This window comes from Terrapene carolina, unplaced genomic scaffold, assembly GCF_002925995.2.
Source record: "Terrapene carolina triunguis isolate 2854851 unplaced genomic scaffold, T_m_triunguis-2.0 Scaffold89, whole genome shotgun sequence".
Classification (NCBI taxonomy): domain Eukaryota; kingdom Metazoa; phylum Chordata; order Testudines; family Emydidae; genus Terrapene; species Terrapene triunguis.
Genome location: NW_020664440.1, coordinates 10,381,412 through 10,396,899, shown reverse-complemented (window position 1 = coordinate 10,396,899; position 15,488 = coordinate 10,381,412). Strand labels below are relative to the sequence as shown.

The 15,488-nt window shown below is 38.2% G+C and overlaps 1 protein-coding gene across 1 annotated transcript in view; it reads left to right on the top strand.

Annotated features, from left to right (window-relative positions):
• Window positions 1–14,983, top strand: part of CNTN3 (contactin 3) — a 69,016-nt gene extending 54,033 nt beyond the window's left edge. Inside the window, exons 13-18 of the mRNA XM_024194979.1 lie at window positions 131–365; window positions 563–678; window positions 4,066–4,252; window positions 9,714–9,826; window positions 12,270–12,438; window positions 14,782–14,983. Of these exons, the coding sequence (XP_024050747.1) occupies window positions 131–365; window positions 563–678; window positions 4,066–4,252; window positions 9,714–9,826; window positions 12,270–12,438; window positions 14,782–14,885 (924 nt within the window). The 3' untranslated portion in view covers window positions 14,886–14,983. The remainder of the gene's footprint in view (window positions 1–130; window positions 366–562; window positions 679–4,065; window positions 4,253–9,713; window positions 9,827–12,269; window positions 12,439–14,781) is intronic.
• The last annotated feature ends 505 nt before the right edge of the window (window positions 14,984–15,488 follow it).

The following is a 15,488-nucleotide window of genomic DNA, read 5'->3' as shown; positions in this document are numbered from 1 at the left end:
AGCAACGTTCCTAACAATTTATTCTGTTGTTAAAGGCAATCATACCGTACAAATCGTGAGGTAGCCTCAGGGGAGCACACTTTAATATACCGTACATAACCCATGAACTTGTATCCTTGTTTTTGCACAGCCTGTTCCTGAAGAATTACAAAATGGTGAAGGATTTGGATATGTTGTTGCTTTCCGACCTCTTGGCGTTACGACATGGATACAGACTGTAGTCACATCTCCTGATACACCAAGATATGTCTTTAGAAATGAAAGCATCCTGCCATTTTCACCGTATGAAGTCAAAGTTGGTGTATATAATAATAAAGGAGAAGGGCCATTTAGCCCAGTAACCACAGTCTTTTCTGCTGAAGAGGGTATGTGTTTGAATCATCTCTTGAATGGTTTTTTAATGCCTGTTTGATATGATAATATTACAACAGCTGAATGAATATTTGCTTAGCAGATATCACTGAGGCCATTTTCAATTAAAAGCCGTGCTGACATTTTTATTTTCCTCTTTACCATTTACCATTCCTGTTTACTATTGTTCTCTTTTTATTTCCAAATACAGAGCCTACCATAGCACCTTCTGGTGTCTCTGCAAAAAGCTTGTCATCTTCAGTAATTGAAGTTTCCTGGAATGCCATTCCTTGGAAAATGAGTAGTGGACGGTTACTGGGTTATGAGGTAAACCCCTTTAACTATGCACCCTCCAGTAAGGTAGCATGACCATAATTATGTTTTATTTCCTGATCATTTATTTGTGAGTTAGCAGTCATGCAGTATGTTCAAATAACAATAAGAACATAGCAGTAGGAATATATTACCAACCACCTGACCAGGATGGTGATTGCGCAATGCTCAGGAAGATTAGATAGGGTCTAAAAATAGAAAACTCAATAACAATGGGGGGGATTTCAGCTATATGGACTAGGTCAGGGTGGGATGCAGACATACATTTTGTAGACACCATTAATGACTAATACTTGGAGCAGCTAGTCCTGGAACCCACAAGGGGAAAAGCAATTCTGATTTAGTCCTAAGTGGAGTACAGGATCTGGTCCAAGAGGTGTATATAGCTGAAAAACTTGGTAATAGTGACCACAATGTAATGAAATGTATCATCCTTGTGGTGGTAGGAACCAAAGATGCCCACTACAGTAGCATTTAACTTTAGAAAGGGGAACTACACAAAAATAAGGAAGTTAGTTAAACAGAACTTAAAAGGAACAGTCACGAGTGAAATGCCTGCAAGCTGTATGGAACCTTTTTAAAAACACCATAATAGAGGCTCAAATTAAATGTATACCCCAAATTTTAAAAAACAGTAAGAGGACCAAAAAAATGCCACCATGGCTAAACAGACTAAAAGAGGCAAAAAGGTTAGAGGCAAAAAGAAATCCTTTAAAAATTGGAAGTCAGATCCTACTGAGGAAAATAGAGAGGAGCGTAAACTCTTGCAAGTCAAGTGTAAAAGTATAATTACCCAGGCCAAAGGAGAATTTGAAGAGCAACTAGCAAGACTCAAAAACTAATAACAAAAAAAATGTAAGTACATCCGAAGCAGGAAGCCTGCCAAACAAGCGGTGGGGCCACTGGATGATCAAGGTGCTAAAGGCGCACACAAAGAAGACAAGGCCATTGTGGAGAAGCTAAATGAATTCTTGCATTGGTTATCACTGAGGGGGATGTGAGGGAGATTCCCACACCTGAGCTTATTCTTTTTAGGTGACAAATCTGAGGAACTGGCCCATATTCAGGTGCTGATAGAGGAGGTTTTAAAAAGTACTAAGTCACCAGGACCAGATGGTATTCAGCCAAGAGTTCTGAAGGAAATCAAATATGAAATTGCAGATCCACTAACCGTGGTATGTAACCTATCACTGAAATCAGCTTCTGTACCAGATGACTAGAGGATAGCTAATGTGATGCCAATTTTTTAAAAAGGCCGTAGAGGCGATCCTGGCAATTACAGGCCGGTAAACCTAACTTCAATCCCAGGAAAATAGGTTGAAATTATAGTAAAGAACAGAATTATCAGACACATAGGTGAACACGATTTGTTGGAGAAGAGTCAACATGGCTTTCTCAAAGGGAAATCATGCCTCACCCATCTATTAGAATTCTTTGAGGGGGACAACAAAGATGTGGACATGGATGATCCAGTGGATATAGTGTACTTGGACTTTCAAAAAGCCTTTGACACGGTCGCTCAACAAAGGCTCTTAAGCAAAGTAAGTAGTCATGGGATAAGAGGAAATGTCCTCTCATGGTTAAGTAGCTGATTAAAGAAAAGGAAACAAAGGGTTGGAATAAATGGTCAGAATGGAAAGAGGTAAATAGCGGTGTCCCTCAGGGATCTGTAGTGAGACCAGTGCTGTTCAACGTGTTCATAAATGATCTGGAAAAAGGGGTAAACAGTGATGTGGCAAAATTTGAAGATGATACAAAATTACTCTATAGTAAAGCAGACTGCGAAGAGCTACAAAAAGATCTCACAAAACTGGGTGACAGGGCAACAAAATGGCAGGTGAAATTCAATGTTGATAAATGCAAAGTAGTGCACATTGGAAAACATAATCCCAACTATGCATACAAAATGATTGGGTCTAAATAAGCTGTTACCAATCAAGAAAGAGATCTTGGCATCATTGTGGATGGTTCTCTGAAAACATCCGCTGAATGTGCAGCGGCAGTCAAAAAAGCGAACAGAATGTTATGAGCTATTAGGAAAGGTTTAGATAATAAGATAGTAAATATCATGCCATAATGCCCATACCTTCAATACTTCATGGAGTTCCGGTCACCCCATCTCAAATATTATATTTTAGAAATGGAAAAGGTACAGAGAAGGGCAGCAAAAATGATTAAGGGTATGGAACAGCTTCCATATGAGGAGAGGATAAGAAGACTGAGGCTATTCAGCTTGGAAAATAAACTAAGGGAGGGGGTCCATCTAGCCCAGTATCCTGTCTTCCAACAGTGGCCAATGCCAGGTGTACCAGAGGGAATGAACAGAACAGGTAATCATCAAGTGATCCATCCCCTGTCGCCCATTCCCAGCTTCTGGCAAACAGAGGCTAGGGTCACTGATGTCCAATGTATAGGTTCTATATAGTAGAGAATTTTCTTTCTCTCTCTCTCTCTCTGACTAAGTGTGGTGTCTCTTTCCAAATATCTTTGAGAACCAACCAGAATGGGCGTGTATTGTATAGCGATCCCTGTGATGGCAGTCATGGTTCTATCTCTCTGTCTGCCTAAAGCTGATATTTTTTGAATGACAGCTTTAATTTGCATGGGAACTGTTTTATAAGATACAGTGTTCTAATGAGTTTAGTGTGTGTTGTATTATTGTTTGTTTATTATTGTTAATCGTGTTTGTTACGATACTGCCTAAGGACCAAGAATGGGGTCCCATTGTGCTAGGTGTTGTACAAACACCAAATAGTAGACAGCCCCTGCCTGGAAATGCTTACAGTCTAAATAGATGAGGCAGACACAGGGTGGGAGAAGGGGTAGAACACACAAACAGTGTGAACGATATGTTGGCAGCAAACGTCATGTTAGTTCTATGATTTTGGGGGGTGGAGGGCCTAGTTAAGAGGGTATCAGCTACACGGAAAGAAAAGTGAGGGGAGAGGTGATATTGAAGAGAAAGGAAGGTTAGGGAGACAGGGCAGGAAGACGAGGATGAGAGGGGCACGTATGGCGGGAAGTTGAGGTGAAGAGGCTGTAAGGGAGGAAGAGGGTTGAAGCAAACAGCCAATCAGCGCAGGGCAGAGAATGTAATGATGAACTAATGCTTTTCCTCTGTCATCATTTTCATTCAAATAGTCTCTAACATTTTAGTTTCCTTTTTTCTATAACCACACTAAGAAAGAAATATTAGTATGAAAAGTAAAGCCAGATAGGGAATAGGGATGGTATTTTCATAGGATATGTATTATTTCTGAAACTTTAAGGTAATTCCACCATTTTCAAGAGAGAAAAAAGCACTTACAGGAATCAGACATAATACTGCGTATGAACATTTTGTCATGAAAACATTTTAACTCGTTATGTTTTGTATCATAGGTCAGGTACTGGAATAATGGTGGAAAAGAAGAATCTTCAAATAGAGTAAAAGCTACAGGGAATGAGACATCAGTAAGAATAACAGGCTTGAAGAGCAACTTAGCATATTACACAGCTGTCCGGGCATATAACAGTGCTGGGTCAGGACCCTTTAGTGCCACCGTCAATGCCACCACAAAAAAGACACGTGGGTATCATCAGTCTAAATAAATGAGGGGAGGGCCATCATGGGTTTTCATCACTTGCAGGCAAAAGGGAGAACGTGTGCATTATTGGGAATGATGAGAGGAACAAATGAACCAGACTTTCATATAAAATAGAACCCTCACACTTTTTCAAATTCAAGCCCAGAGCCAACACCCACTTCTGTGGATGTTGTTCATGATCATGGTTATGCAAAAATCAAACATGTTCATGGACCCGACTAGCTGAAAGTCACCACCACTGATTTCCAAACGTTTGTGAATCTGGACTACTAAATTCTTCATACTGATAAAGAATTTTCAAAAGTCAGGTTTGATTTTATGATGTTGAAAAACAGTCTTCTGCTATATGGAACCAAGTGACTCACTGAATATTTCATGGCTTTATAAAATAAGTTCTCTAGAACCTGACTTTGGAGGTGGACTGTAGTTCATGTAAAACAATCACTTATGTTGACTCTTGTGTTCTCTTGCCCAGATTACTCACAAGATACCACTTTACTACCAAAACAAGATTTCACTCCGGAGAACACACAAATACTCAGAAAGGCTGTGATAATTTCCACAGAACAGGAAATGTTTAAACACAGTTCAGAATCAATGCCATAAATTTTGAAGCATTGCTTTTTAACTAACATAAATCCACAAGTAAATCTGAATAAAGGGCCAAATACACCTCTACCCCGATATAACGCTGTTCTCGGGAGCCAAAAAATCGTACCGCGTTATAGGTGAAACCGTGTTATATCGAACTTGCTTTGATCTGCTAGAGTGCGCAGCTCCGCGCCCCGGAGCGCAGCTTTACCGCATTATATCCGAATTCAGGTTATATCAGGTTGCGTTATATTGGGGTAGAGGTGTATATACACAGAGAGACAGACTCTGATATATTTACTAATGCAATTCTATCTTGAGTAGTCCCATGGCCAATCCCAATATGTGAGTCAGTTTATCAGACTCTGGCCCTTGAAGAATAGCCCCAATAAAGTTAACATCATTGTGGCTACTCACATGAGTAAGGCAGGCAGGATTTTTCCCATTAGAATTTTAAAAGTGTTCCATAGAAATGCTAAATATTGTTTTGTTAGAATGTTTACATTATAGTATTGTCGATTTTACTATATCCCGTATCAAAAAGTGTTAAGTAAAAACACCACTGCCAGTTTAACTATCATTTTACTGATATTTTTGTACATTGCTCATATTTTTGTATAAATGGAAGTTTTCTTCCCTAAGTCCACTGATTATTGCCTGACCCATTCACTGATGCTCCAGTCCTAATTTTGTGACATCGTGGTGTCTTGGACGAATATACAAAACTAAGTGAGACAAAACCACTTGACTGTGGTAGTTATTGAATTAAGGCCTCATGCCATTGACTTCAGTGGGCTTTGGATTTGGCCCTGAATGAATACATCTGGTAGATGGAACAGGCTGATTAAAAAGTTTCTAGCTACGCATCAATATTTTGGTAGTGAGTAATGAAGGTAAATAGATTATGGTTCAACAGAAGTGTGTGGCAATTTGAAAATTTTTTGTATCCCTCACATTAAGTGAAAGTTAACAGCTTTCTGCACAACTTTAGTACTCATGCAAAGAATTTGAATGTTTCAAGTCTTCTCATCTTCTCTAAGGAAAACTTTAATTCAAACACGGCTTTTTCAGAATTCCTCCAAACTTTCCACTCATGAAACATTCCTCACCATCTCGTTCCTTTCTTTTCATTCTCTACTTTCTTTTGAGTAGAACTGTTTGAAGAATTTGAAAATTCAAAATTTTCAGTGAAACGTGGACACATTTTTCATTAAAAGTTGTTGAAAATAAGTGTTCCTTTCTTCCATCAGCTCACATTTTAAGCTTTTTAATTTCCACCAATACCCCCTCAGATCTTTTTGAATAATGCCCTTCTTATTGTGCATATGATTATATATGTTACAATTGCACTTTCCACATTTTTGCATGCAACCCATACGATATTAGTTAATATTAACCTCTAACATGAAACATACAAGTCACATACCATAGTCATGGATCATGAGGGTTCAATGGTCAATGTTCTTGTCATAATCAATGCATTATGCCTAAAGCCAATCTTTTGATGTTTCTCAATCTTTTCAGGCTGGCAAGTCCTTATTCAATGGGAAAAAAATGTGCCCCTCCCCCCGCCCTTCATATTTTATAAAAGTAAGAGTAAAAAAATAGTGTTTCAGTGCTAAGCCTATATAAATGTATTTGTGGGGGTGTTTTGAGAGATTGACAGAAAACCTGATTTGCATGGGTTAGGGTGTTCAGAGAGGGGGGAAAGCAAGATTTTCTTTGCATTAGATTGTTATAAAATTTGCCTCACAACCCCAGTGATTGCTTCTCATTACACTCACCATGAGGCTGGGGGGTCTGAAAGCACCAGTTGAAAAACACTGCTGTAAGCCGTACTAAATTGTTTCCATTGCAGGTTCTGTATCAACCACCTTGGAAACAGTGTTTCCCCCTGTTAAATATTATGCACATTTTCATATTTCTAAGAGAGTATCACCACATTTCTTTTAACCTTGTAAGAGTATCACTGAAGGTGACCTCCTAGCAAAGGCTGTTAAAACTTGCCCTAATAGCTTCATTGTTTTCAATCCCATCAGGCAGAACTAAAAGCAGAGGTGCAATATATTGATCCATCAGAGCAACTCCCCTATTTTAATTCCCATAAATCTAATGGTAAAATTCATTTTGTGTCACCATGACAGGAATAAACCTAATTAGAACTCTCTGAGGGAAAGTCAACCAGTCACATTTCATTTTTAATAGGCTTCAGTTCAGCATGGGACTCATAATTCCCATCATGGTCAATTATCTCACAGTTGGTCTATAATGATTAGATGCTCTCTCTTAATTGAAACTTCTTGATGTGGTGTAGAGAGATGCAAATATAAGTTTCTGCATAGGTTTGGCAACTGGTAACGAAGATCCTGAAATGAAGCAAGAAGGAGCCAGTTATTGTAATATCTCCTGCAGCAGAATACTCCCATTTAGGTTATCATGTTACTGTCGTAGTCATTGGAGAGGCAAAGATCATTTTCAAATGACCATAGTTCTATTAATTATAAACTTAATATAAAGCTAGTACACTGTGAATTCAGCTTATAGAGGTTGGGTTAAGTCAAGGCCATTGTGCAAGAGAACTTTTTAGTTAATTGCATAGGAGAGAAGTCAGTGGAATGGTGGACTAAAACTATCGCATTCCAAACACTGGCTGTGGTATGTTAACTGTTTTGGGGAGAATAAATTTTTCTTCAGAAAAAAAGGGCTTTGAATTTTTTCAATAAGTTATATTCTGTTTATCCCAAATATTTGACAGAATATTTTTGCAGCATATTTTAGGTTTAAACATTACATTGTGCCTTTATCTTTATGCAAATTAATATTTTTAAACCAAAAATCAAGAATTACTGTTCTGCCTTAAAAACCTTGAATTAGGCAAAAGTTCAGATAAACAACTGTGCAAGTCTTCATATGATAAACCATATGCTAAAACAATTTAACATTTATCAGTACTTGCGATATATATAAAATTCATTAGAACATATGTTCTGCGCTGAAGGCCTAATTCAGCAAGGTACTTAAGCATGTAACTAACTTTAAGTATATCAGTGGTCCCTGTGAAGTCAGTGGAATTATTCACATGCTTAGAGTTGAGCAAAATTTGACATGCAATTTTTTTGTGTGTGCACACAAAATACAGGTTCCAATTCTTTCAGGTCATGAAATAATTCATCCATTTGGGTCAAATTTGGCAAATTGTTTTGGTCAAATAAAAAAAATGAGAAATATCAAAACATTTCATATTGGCATTTCTGAAACAAAATATTTTGATTTTTGTTTTGGAAACATTTAAAAGGTTAAAAACCTCAAAAATGAAATGGAATGTTCTGTTTTGAGTCAAACATTTCATTTGATCTGAATTGATATTTTTTTTTTTACTTTTCAAATGTCAGTGGATATTTTTTAATTGTTTCTGTTGATCCAATTCAGCCAATTTTTTTTGTTCATCCACTGAACCAAAAAATTGATTATTTGCACATCTATACTTGTGAGTTACTTCTGTAAGTCAAGTGGTAGAGGCCTATGATTTATGCATAATTATTGTGCATTTTTCCACTTGTTTGCAGATGTCATATTACTATTTTGCTATGGGTTTAAAAGAATGATTTATTAATTCTCAAACCCAATCTTAATATCAGTGTGTAAGAACTACTAAAATACGCTATAACACTCAGCTCTCGGGTATAAAAAACTTTATTTGACAAACTCCTTTTATAGATATAGAAATTGGATATTAGTTCATCAAGGTAAATCCTACTTAGTAATCAGAGCAAGGAATATACTGGAAAAAAATATTTGCTTTTGTGTCTGCTTGGTATGAACATATGTGAATCCAGATTTACTGACATGCATGTTCATAGAAAAATTATGAAGTTTCATATGTGAAACAATTTTAGTTTTGTTCCAGTGAGCACTTGCACTCAAAATGCTCATACTACAGATTCCACCAAAGGTCATTACCATAGTTTGATATTGACCGTTCTGCTCCAAAGCTTAGACTTATGCTCCTTGAGCAATAGCTAACTCTATTAGCTGACAGCATTAGTAGGCTGTTATACTTTTCAAGTGTGTTATGTGCTCAGGACAAGATTTTCAGAAATGACTGGTGACTCTAGATGCCTCATTCTCTAAATACACAACTTGAGACACTTTAAGGGATCCTGATTTTCAGAGGTTGGGAGCTTGTTTTTGAATATCTGGCCCCTTCGAGTTGTATCAAAAATTTGGGCACCCAACATTTACTAGTCTGTTTTGAAAATCTTGGCCTTATTCTGTCAGGGAACAGAAAGAATACTACGTGGTTTATCTGACCAGTGACAGTCTGACTGCAGCTCTAATGGGAATTACTGAAAACTTACAGATAACTCTTCATAATCATACCAGAGTTAAAAAAAAAGTAACAAAAGAAATGTTAAATACTTTTGCCGTAACCAATAAATTCAAATGAAGAAAGACTAAATTTGTCAAAGAGGTTATTCATTGCAAAATATTTTCAGTCTTAACAGAATGTTAAAGATATAAAAGGTCTGTATCATCATTCCTCTTATTATAATTTGTTCTAATTCATCATTTTTATATCTTGATACAAAAGCTTTTATCTGGCCATGTTCAATGAAGGACCATAGACTGATAAGTCAGAAATAACATTTTTGTGCATCTCTATTTATCTCCTCTTCTGTTTTTCCAATTTAGTCTCTGAACCATACAGTCTACAAGCGATGATGATCTATTTGAGTTGCTTTTACATCTAACATGTAATGACAGTCAATTACCTGAACTATTATTTACTGCTGTATAATAAATCACTAATGCCAAGTAAATTAAAATCATGCTTTCATTATGTATTTCAAGCACCCAGTCAGCCTCCAGGAAACGTTATATGGAATGTTACAGACTCCAAGGTAGTACTGAACTGGGAGCAAGTGAAAGCAATGGAGAATGAATCCGAAGTAACTGGATATAAGGTAGGTAAAAACAGTATAGCTAGAGAACTTTACGGCAATAAACACTTTCATTTTAAGCTTTTTTCATGTTTATTTCCAAGGCAGCAAATTTAGAGTTTAAAATGCTTGCAGATGCAGCCATTTTGCAGAACTCCTGAATGTGGGGTGCACGATACCACTCCCAAAACATCTTTACTGCACCCCTTTTTTATAGCCATTGTTTATATTATTTCATTTGAAACAAAAGAAAGTGAGCCAGATCCTCGGCTCAACTACAATGTTGGCCCAATTTATCAAACTGATTGCCATGTGTCAAACTGATAATTTCATGGCTTTTTAACTACTGTGGGAAAACTTCCACTGCCTTGATAAAACTTCCATTGTTAATAGTATTCTAGCAGCAAACAAATGTTCAGAGCGTTCTATAAATCTATATGTGCCCTATACAATTGCTATCTCTTAGTTAATTACAGAGGATGCTTCTACAGAGCTACATTGATTTTCACCCCTTGATGTTATTACTGTAAACAGTATTTACATCACAAATCTGAATACTGGCAACATTTTTGAGCCATTCTGGGTTGTGTTAACAAGAGACTGATGGTTGGTTACAGCCTATGCAAGACACCTGGAAAGTTAGGTCATTGGGCTTGCAGGGCATAGTTGGAATGCAAATATACCTAGTCACAGATTCAACACTATCTCTTCTGCAGTATTTGGCACAGCATTAGGTTGCCTTGGCTGTAGCTTCAATAAATACAATACAAACGTCTACTACTGAAGTCTTGTTACACTGGGTAAAGTTTTCAAAAGCACCTAAAACCCATTTTCAAAAGTGATTTAGGCACTTAGAGGAGAGATCATTACCCCTGCTTCAGACCATTTACGCCAAGTAAAAGGGCCTTGGAGCAGCATCAAGGGGCCCTAAAAGCCCCACATTTGACAGGAGAGGATTCTCCCAGCACAGCCATTATAAAGGAAGAAACCCATAAAATTGTTCTCCGAGGTCTCACACGAGCCGTGGTTTCAGGGGCATGTCTTGACTCAGAGGTGGGGCTGAGAGTGGGTGGGGGTGTGCCAAGGGTGGGGCTGGATCATGTAATGCTATAAAGATTCTGAGCAGCACTGCAACCTATAGGGCAACTCAGGAGGCTGTCATAACGTAGATATGTTGTTGTAGCTGCGTTGCTCCCAGGAAATCAGAGACACAAGATGAGTGAGGTAATATCTTTTATTGGACTGACTTCTTTTGTTGGCAAGTATTCAAGCTACATCAAGCTCTCCTTCCCAGACCTGAAGAAGAGTTCTATGGAGCTCAGAAACTTTCACCAACTAAATTCAATTTGGCCCAGTAAACTTGTCCCTGTAATGTAGATATGCATTGACACCTTGTCTCTGTAACGTAGATGGGCATTGATAACTTAATGGTGGGATGTCATGCCTACATTTCCAGTGAACTTCTGCTATTTTTTCACTCCACTCCCACTGATACCATTGGGAAGTTGTGTTATTCTTATGCAATTACCTCCATCTTCCAAGGACGACTCTGAGTGCAAGTCCGAAGAAGTGGGTTGTAGCCCACGAAAGCTTATGCTCTAATAAATTTGTTAGTCTCTAAGGTGCCACAAGTACTCCTGTTCTTTTTGCGGATACAGACTAACACGGCTGCTACTCTGAAGTCTGAGTGCAAGAATTGCCCTGATGGATGCTATTCTGGGGGATGCATTGGATCAACACATTCTCTGGGCTTCCAGCCCGTGCTATCTTCCCAATCAAGCCACCCACTCTGGAAGCTGTGCTGGCCAAATCCAGACCTTATGGGAGAAAGGGGGATGTGGGCACATTGGCCTACTGTGACACCGTCACCAATACCCTTTCTCCTCCAAGGACAATTTTTTAACACTGTGGGCTGCAACCCTGGGTTACTCAATGGAAGCTGACATAACCCAGGGCTGGATATAGCTCCCAGTGTTTAAAATGCAGCAGGACACATACGGTTAATTTCCATGACAGAATAATCATTCAATACTTGCAGAACTTCTTCCAGTATAGCCCATAATTTCCACATTTTTATTAACTCCCTTCTCTGTGTCCCCTTACTATTTATTGCTTGAAGTGTTTGATCTAGATAATGACAGGTTCCAAGTGGAGGGATAATTTATAGAACAATACATTACTAAGAAACTCAAGAGAATATATTATTCATTTGTTATCATTATATATTGTGCCATTTTAGATTAAAGCTGGGATAAAAGAGCTTGATTAATGTTATCTGCTTTTATTGCCTTTCTAGATATTGAGTATAATTCTGCTACATGAAGTCAACCAAAACTGAGATTGTTTTTCCCCCTGTATTTTTTTAGAATTTAACCCTTTTTCAAAAAACAAAATTCGGAGCAGTACATGGTGGAAGGAAAACTGCATGCAGCATCGCCAAAAATTCAGTTTTTTGTTGTTGTTGCAGGTTTTGTACAGGACTAGCAGTCAAAACCATGTGAATGAACTGAACACAAATACGACATCAGCAGAACTTTTACTCCCATTCAATGAGGATTACATCATAGAAGTAAAAGCAACAACTGATGGTGGAGATGGCACTAGCAGTGATGAGATCCGGATTCCCAAACTGACTAGTATGTAGTCACTGATATGAGGTGTCATTATTTTGTCTTACCGTAATGCCTAGAAGCCTACCGATATCAGAACCCCACAGCACTAGGCACCATACATACAGCTTAGTAAGAGAGGATGCATGCCATGAAGAGCTTACATTCTAAACAGGCAAAGCGTGAGGAGGAAACAGAAGTACGGAGAGGTGGAGTGATTTGCACAAGACCACACAGCTTGTCAGTGGCAGAGCTGGGAAAATAAATATATGGAGATATACCTATCGCATAGAACTAGAAGGGACCCTGAAAGATCATCGAGTCCAGCCCCCTGCCTTCACTAGCAGGACCAAGTACTGATTTTTTGCCCCAGATCCCTAAGTAGCCCCCTCAAGGATTGAACTCACAACCCTGGGTTTAGCAGGCAAAAGCTCAAACCACTGAGCTATCCCTCCCCCCGAGAGAACCCAAATCATCGGACTCCTAGGTCACTGCCCTGTCAAAACTGTGGTGGTTCCTCTGTTGACATCACTCACTCTCTCTCACTCATGCCCGTCACCCCAGTCAGGGTATGGGCCGCCAACCACAGACCTCCAGAGTCCTTTATCCTGGGCCATTTGCTCTAGCTGGTTACTCGTACATGGTCCTCACGTTCCATGTACCGATGGTAATCCTCCTGGTTGCAAGAAGGGTAATCGGCTTAGTGGCTTCCTCACGACTTTCACCACCCAGCGTCATGCGTCTTCGAGTTGAAGACCCTTCTTTTTCCAGGCTAAAAGTCTCTGTTATCTCTATTGTTGGCGTTTCTGTAGCAGGTTGATTTTTTACGGGGTGGAGTTGCTAGCACCTACGCCCAACCCTCCTCCTTTATCCTGACTTGGGACAGGCAGATGGCCCCAAAGGACCTCTCTGGTGGAGTTTCTGTTGACATATTGTCTGACATTTCATTCCAAAACTTAGTGGAAAAGCAGATGCACAAGGAGCATAAATTCTGATCTTTTGTTGCTCCAGGTTGTGAGAGTCCAAGTAAGTAATGTGCTGATGCTCTACTCAGGGTGATGTCATCTTGTTACATAAGTACCCACTATAGGTTGATCAAAGGACTGAAGAGAGCAACTCACTTGTATTCCGGGCAAGATAACCTTAACTTGAACTCCCTGGACATCTAGAAAGAAGGCAGATAGTGACAATGTTCGGAAAAGGAAGTCTCTTAAGTAACGCTAATATAGTACTCTGGGAATGCTCAGGCTTTAGAGTTGCTCAACATGAAGTTAATGGGGCTTCAGTGATTTACCCCAGCTGAGGATTTGGCCAAGTGTGTGCCTTCTGAAAAAAATCTATGAAAGGTTTTGCTCTGCTAATGTTTTATAAAAGTTCTATACCCCAGTGACAGGATACAAGACAGACCTAATAGCATAAGGATCATGAACTTGACTTGAGCTTAGTTTAATTGAGTTTCAGAATGCAAAGTAATGCTAACTAGCATCTGAAATTAACAGAGAAATTGTTAATCATTTATACATCTGGGATTAAAGTGCTTCAGCAATAGGCATTAAATGGCACCACTAATTATATATATTCCCAGTATTTTGTAACACCACCTATTTTGTTTTAGTTGACTGAATCATGACTAGACTTTGCGCCTAACATCCACAGCCAGCAGTTGTAGGAGCCAGTCTTTATATGAATGGATTCTTTATTGATTAAAAGAGGGAAAAAACCATGCTTGTACGCTGTATGGTAATAAGTTAATAAAAAGGAAACCAATTAACATTCACATGTCCTTACTCATGATAAACTTCCTTCTTTTGGTTTGGTAAATTACCATGTAGATTAGACAGTCTGTGTGTGAGTGAGAGAGAGAGATTTTATATATATACATAAGTGTGTGTGTGTGTGTGTTAAAAAAATCAGATTTTCACTTTTCATATGGCTCTCTTTTTTTTATTTATAACCTTAAAGATGAAGACAGTTCTGTGAATCCTCCTGAAATGTGAATGTATTTCAATTCTTTATAAATATTTAGAATTATTTGGTAAACCTTGCATTGATTAGCTGAAATGAAGAACTGTAATAAATCTAGGTTAGATAAATGTCTATCAGGGATGGTCTAGACAGTATTTGGTCCTGCCATGCGGGCAGGGGACTGGACTCGATTACCTCTCCAGTCCTAGAATCTATGAATCTTATCTGGAAAATAACAGAGGCTGAGATACTCAAAGGTGTCTAGGTTTCTAACTCCCACTGCTTTTAATTGGAGTTGGGGCCTAAATAGCTTTGAGGATCTGTGCCAGAGTACTTATTGGTTACATGTTTTGAGACATCATATATATTGCATTAATTTAATCCCAAATTTTTCATTTGTCACAGGTATGGATGCAAGAGGTTCTGGTGCATCAGTCGTGAACATCTACAGTTTATCCAGTTTCATATGGATAGTACCTTTCTTGACTTTTAATGCAGTGTTGTGGTGATACATTGTCATTCATTGGATACATTAAATCAGTTACAAAAGTGCTTTTTAAAAAAAAAATGCAGTGGTTATGCATGGGTTTTTTTTCAACTCTGTGTTTTTAAATACTTCATATTCCATTGTAGGTTAAATTAAAAAAAAAACCCACCATATAAAAATTCAGTAAATCCTTTTAAAGGAATCTAAAATGCCTTAATACTTGAACCAAAGGAGTTTACATAATACATTTGTCAAATCTGATGTAAATGAGAGTAAGAGTATTATGCTACGATTTGAGAGCTTCACAGAGTCTCAGATACACCTTAGCTCTATGATGAACTCCATTTTTTTTGCAGTGACACTAAATTGTTTTGAGTGTATCCCGTGTCATTGTGATAGAATAATTCTAATCCACACAAACAGATGAAAATGGATGCATATTTAACTGGAATCTAATGACAAATCTTGGACCGATGAGATCTTTTAAAAGCAGTATGTTTACCAAGTATGTTCAGATAAGCTTGCGTACTGTCCTTTTACATAATCTACTCTAAATCTATCAGATAATCATAGATATTAGAGATGGAAAAGACCTTGTCCATCTCCTGTCACTGTTTTGTCCCAT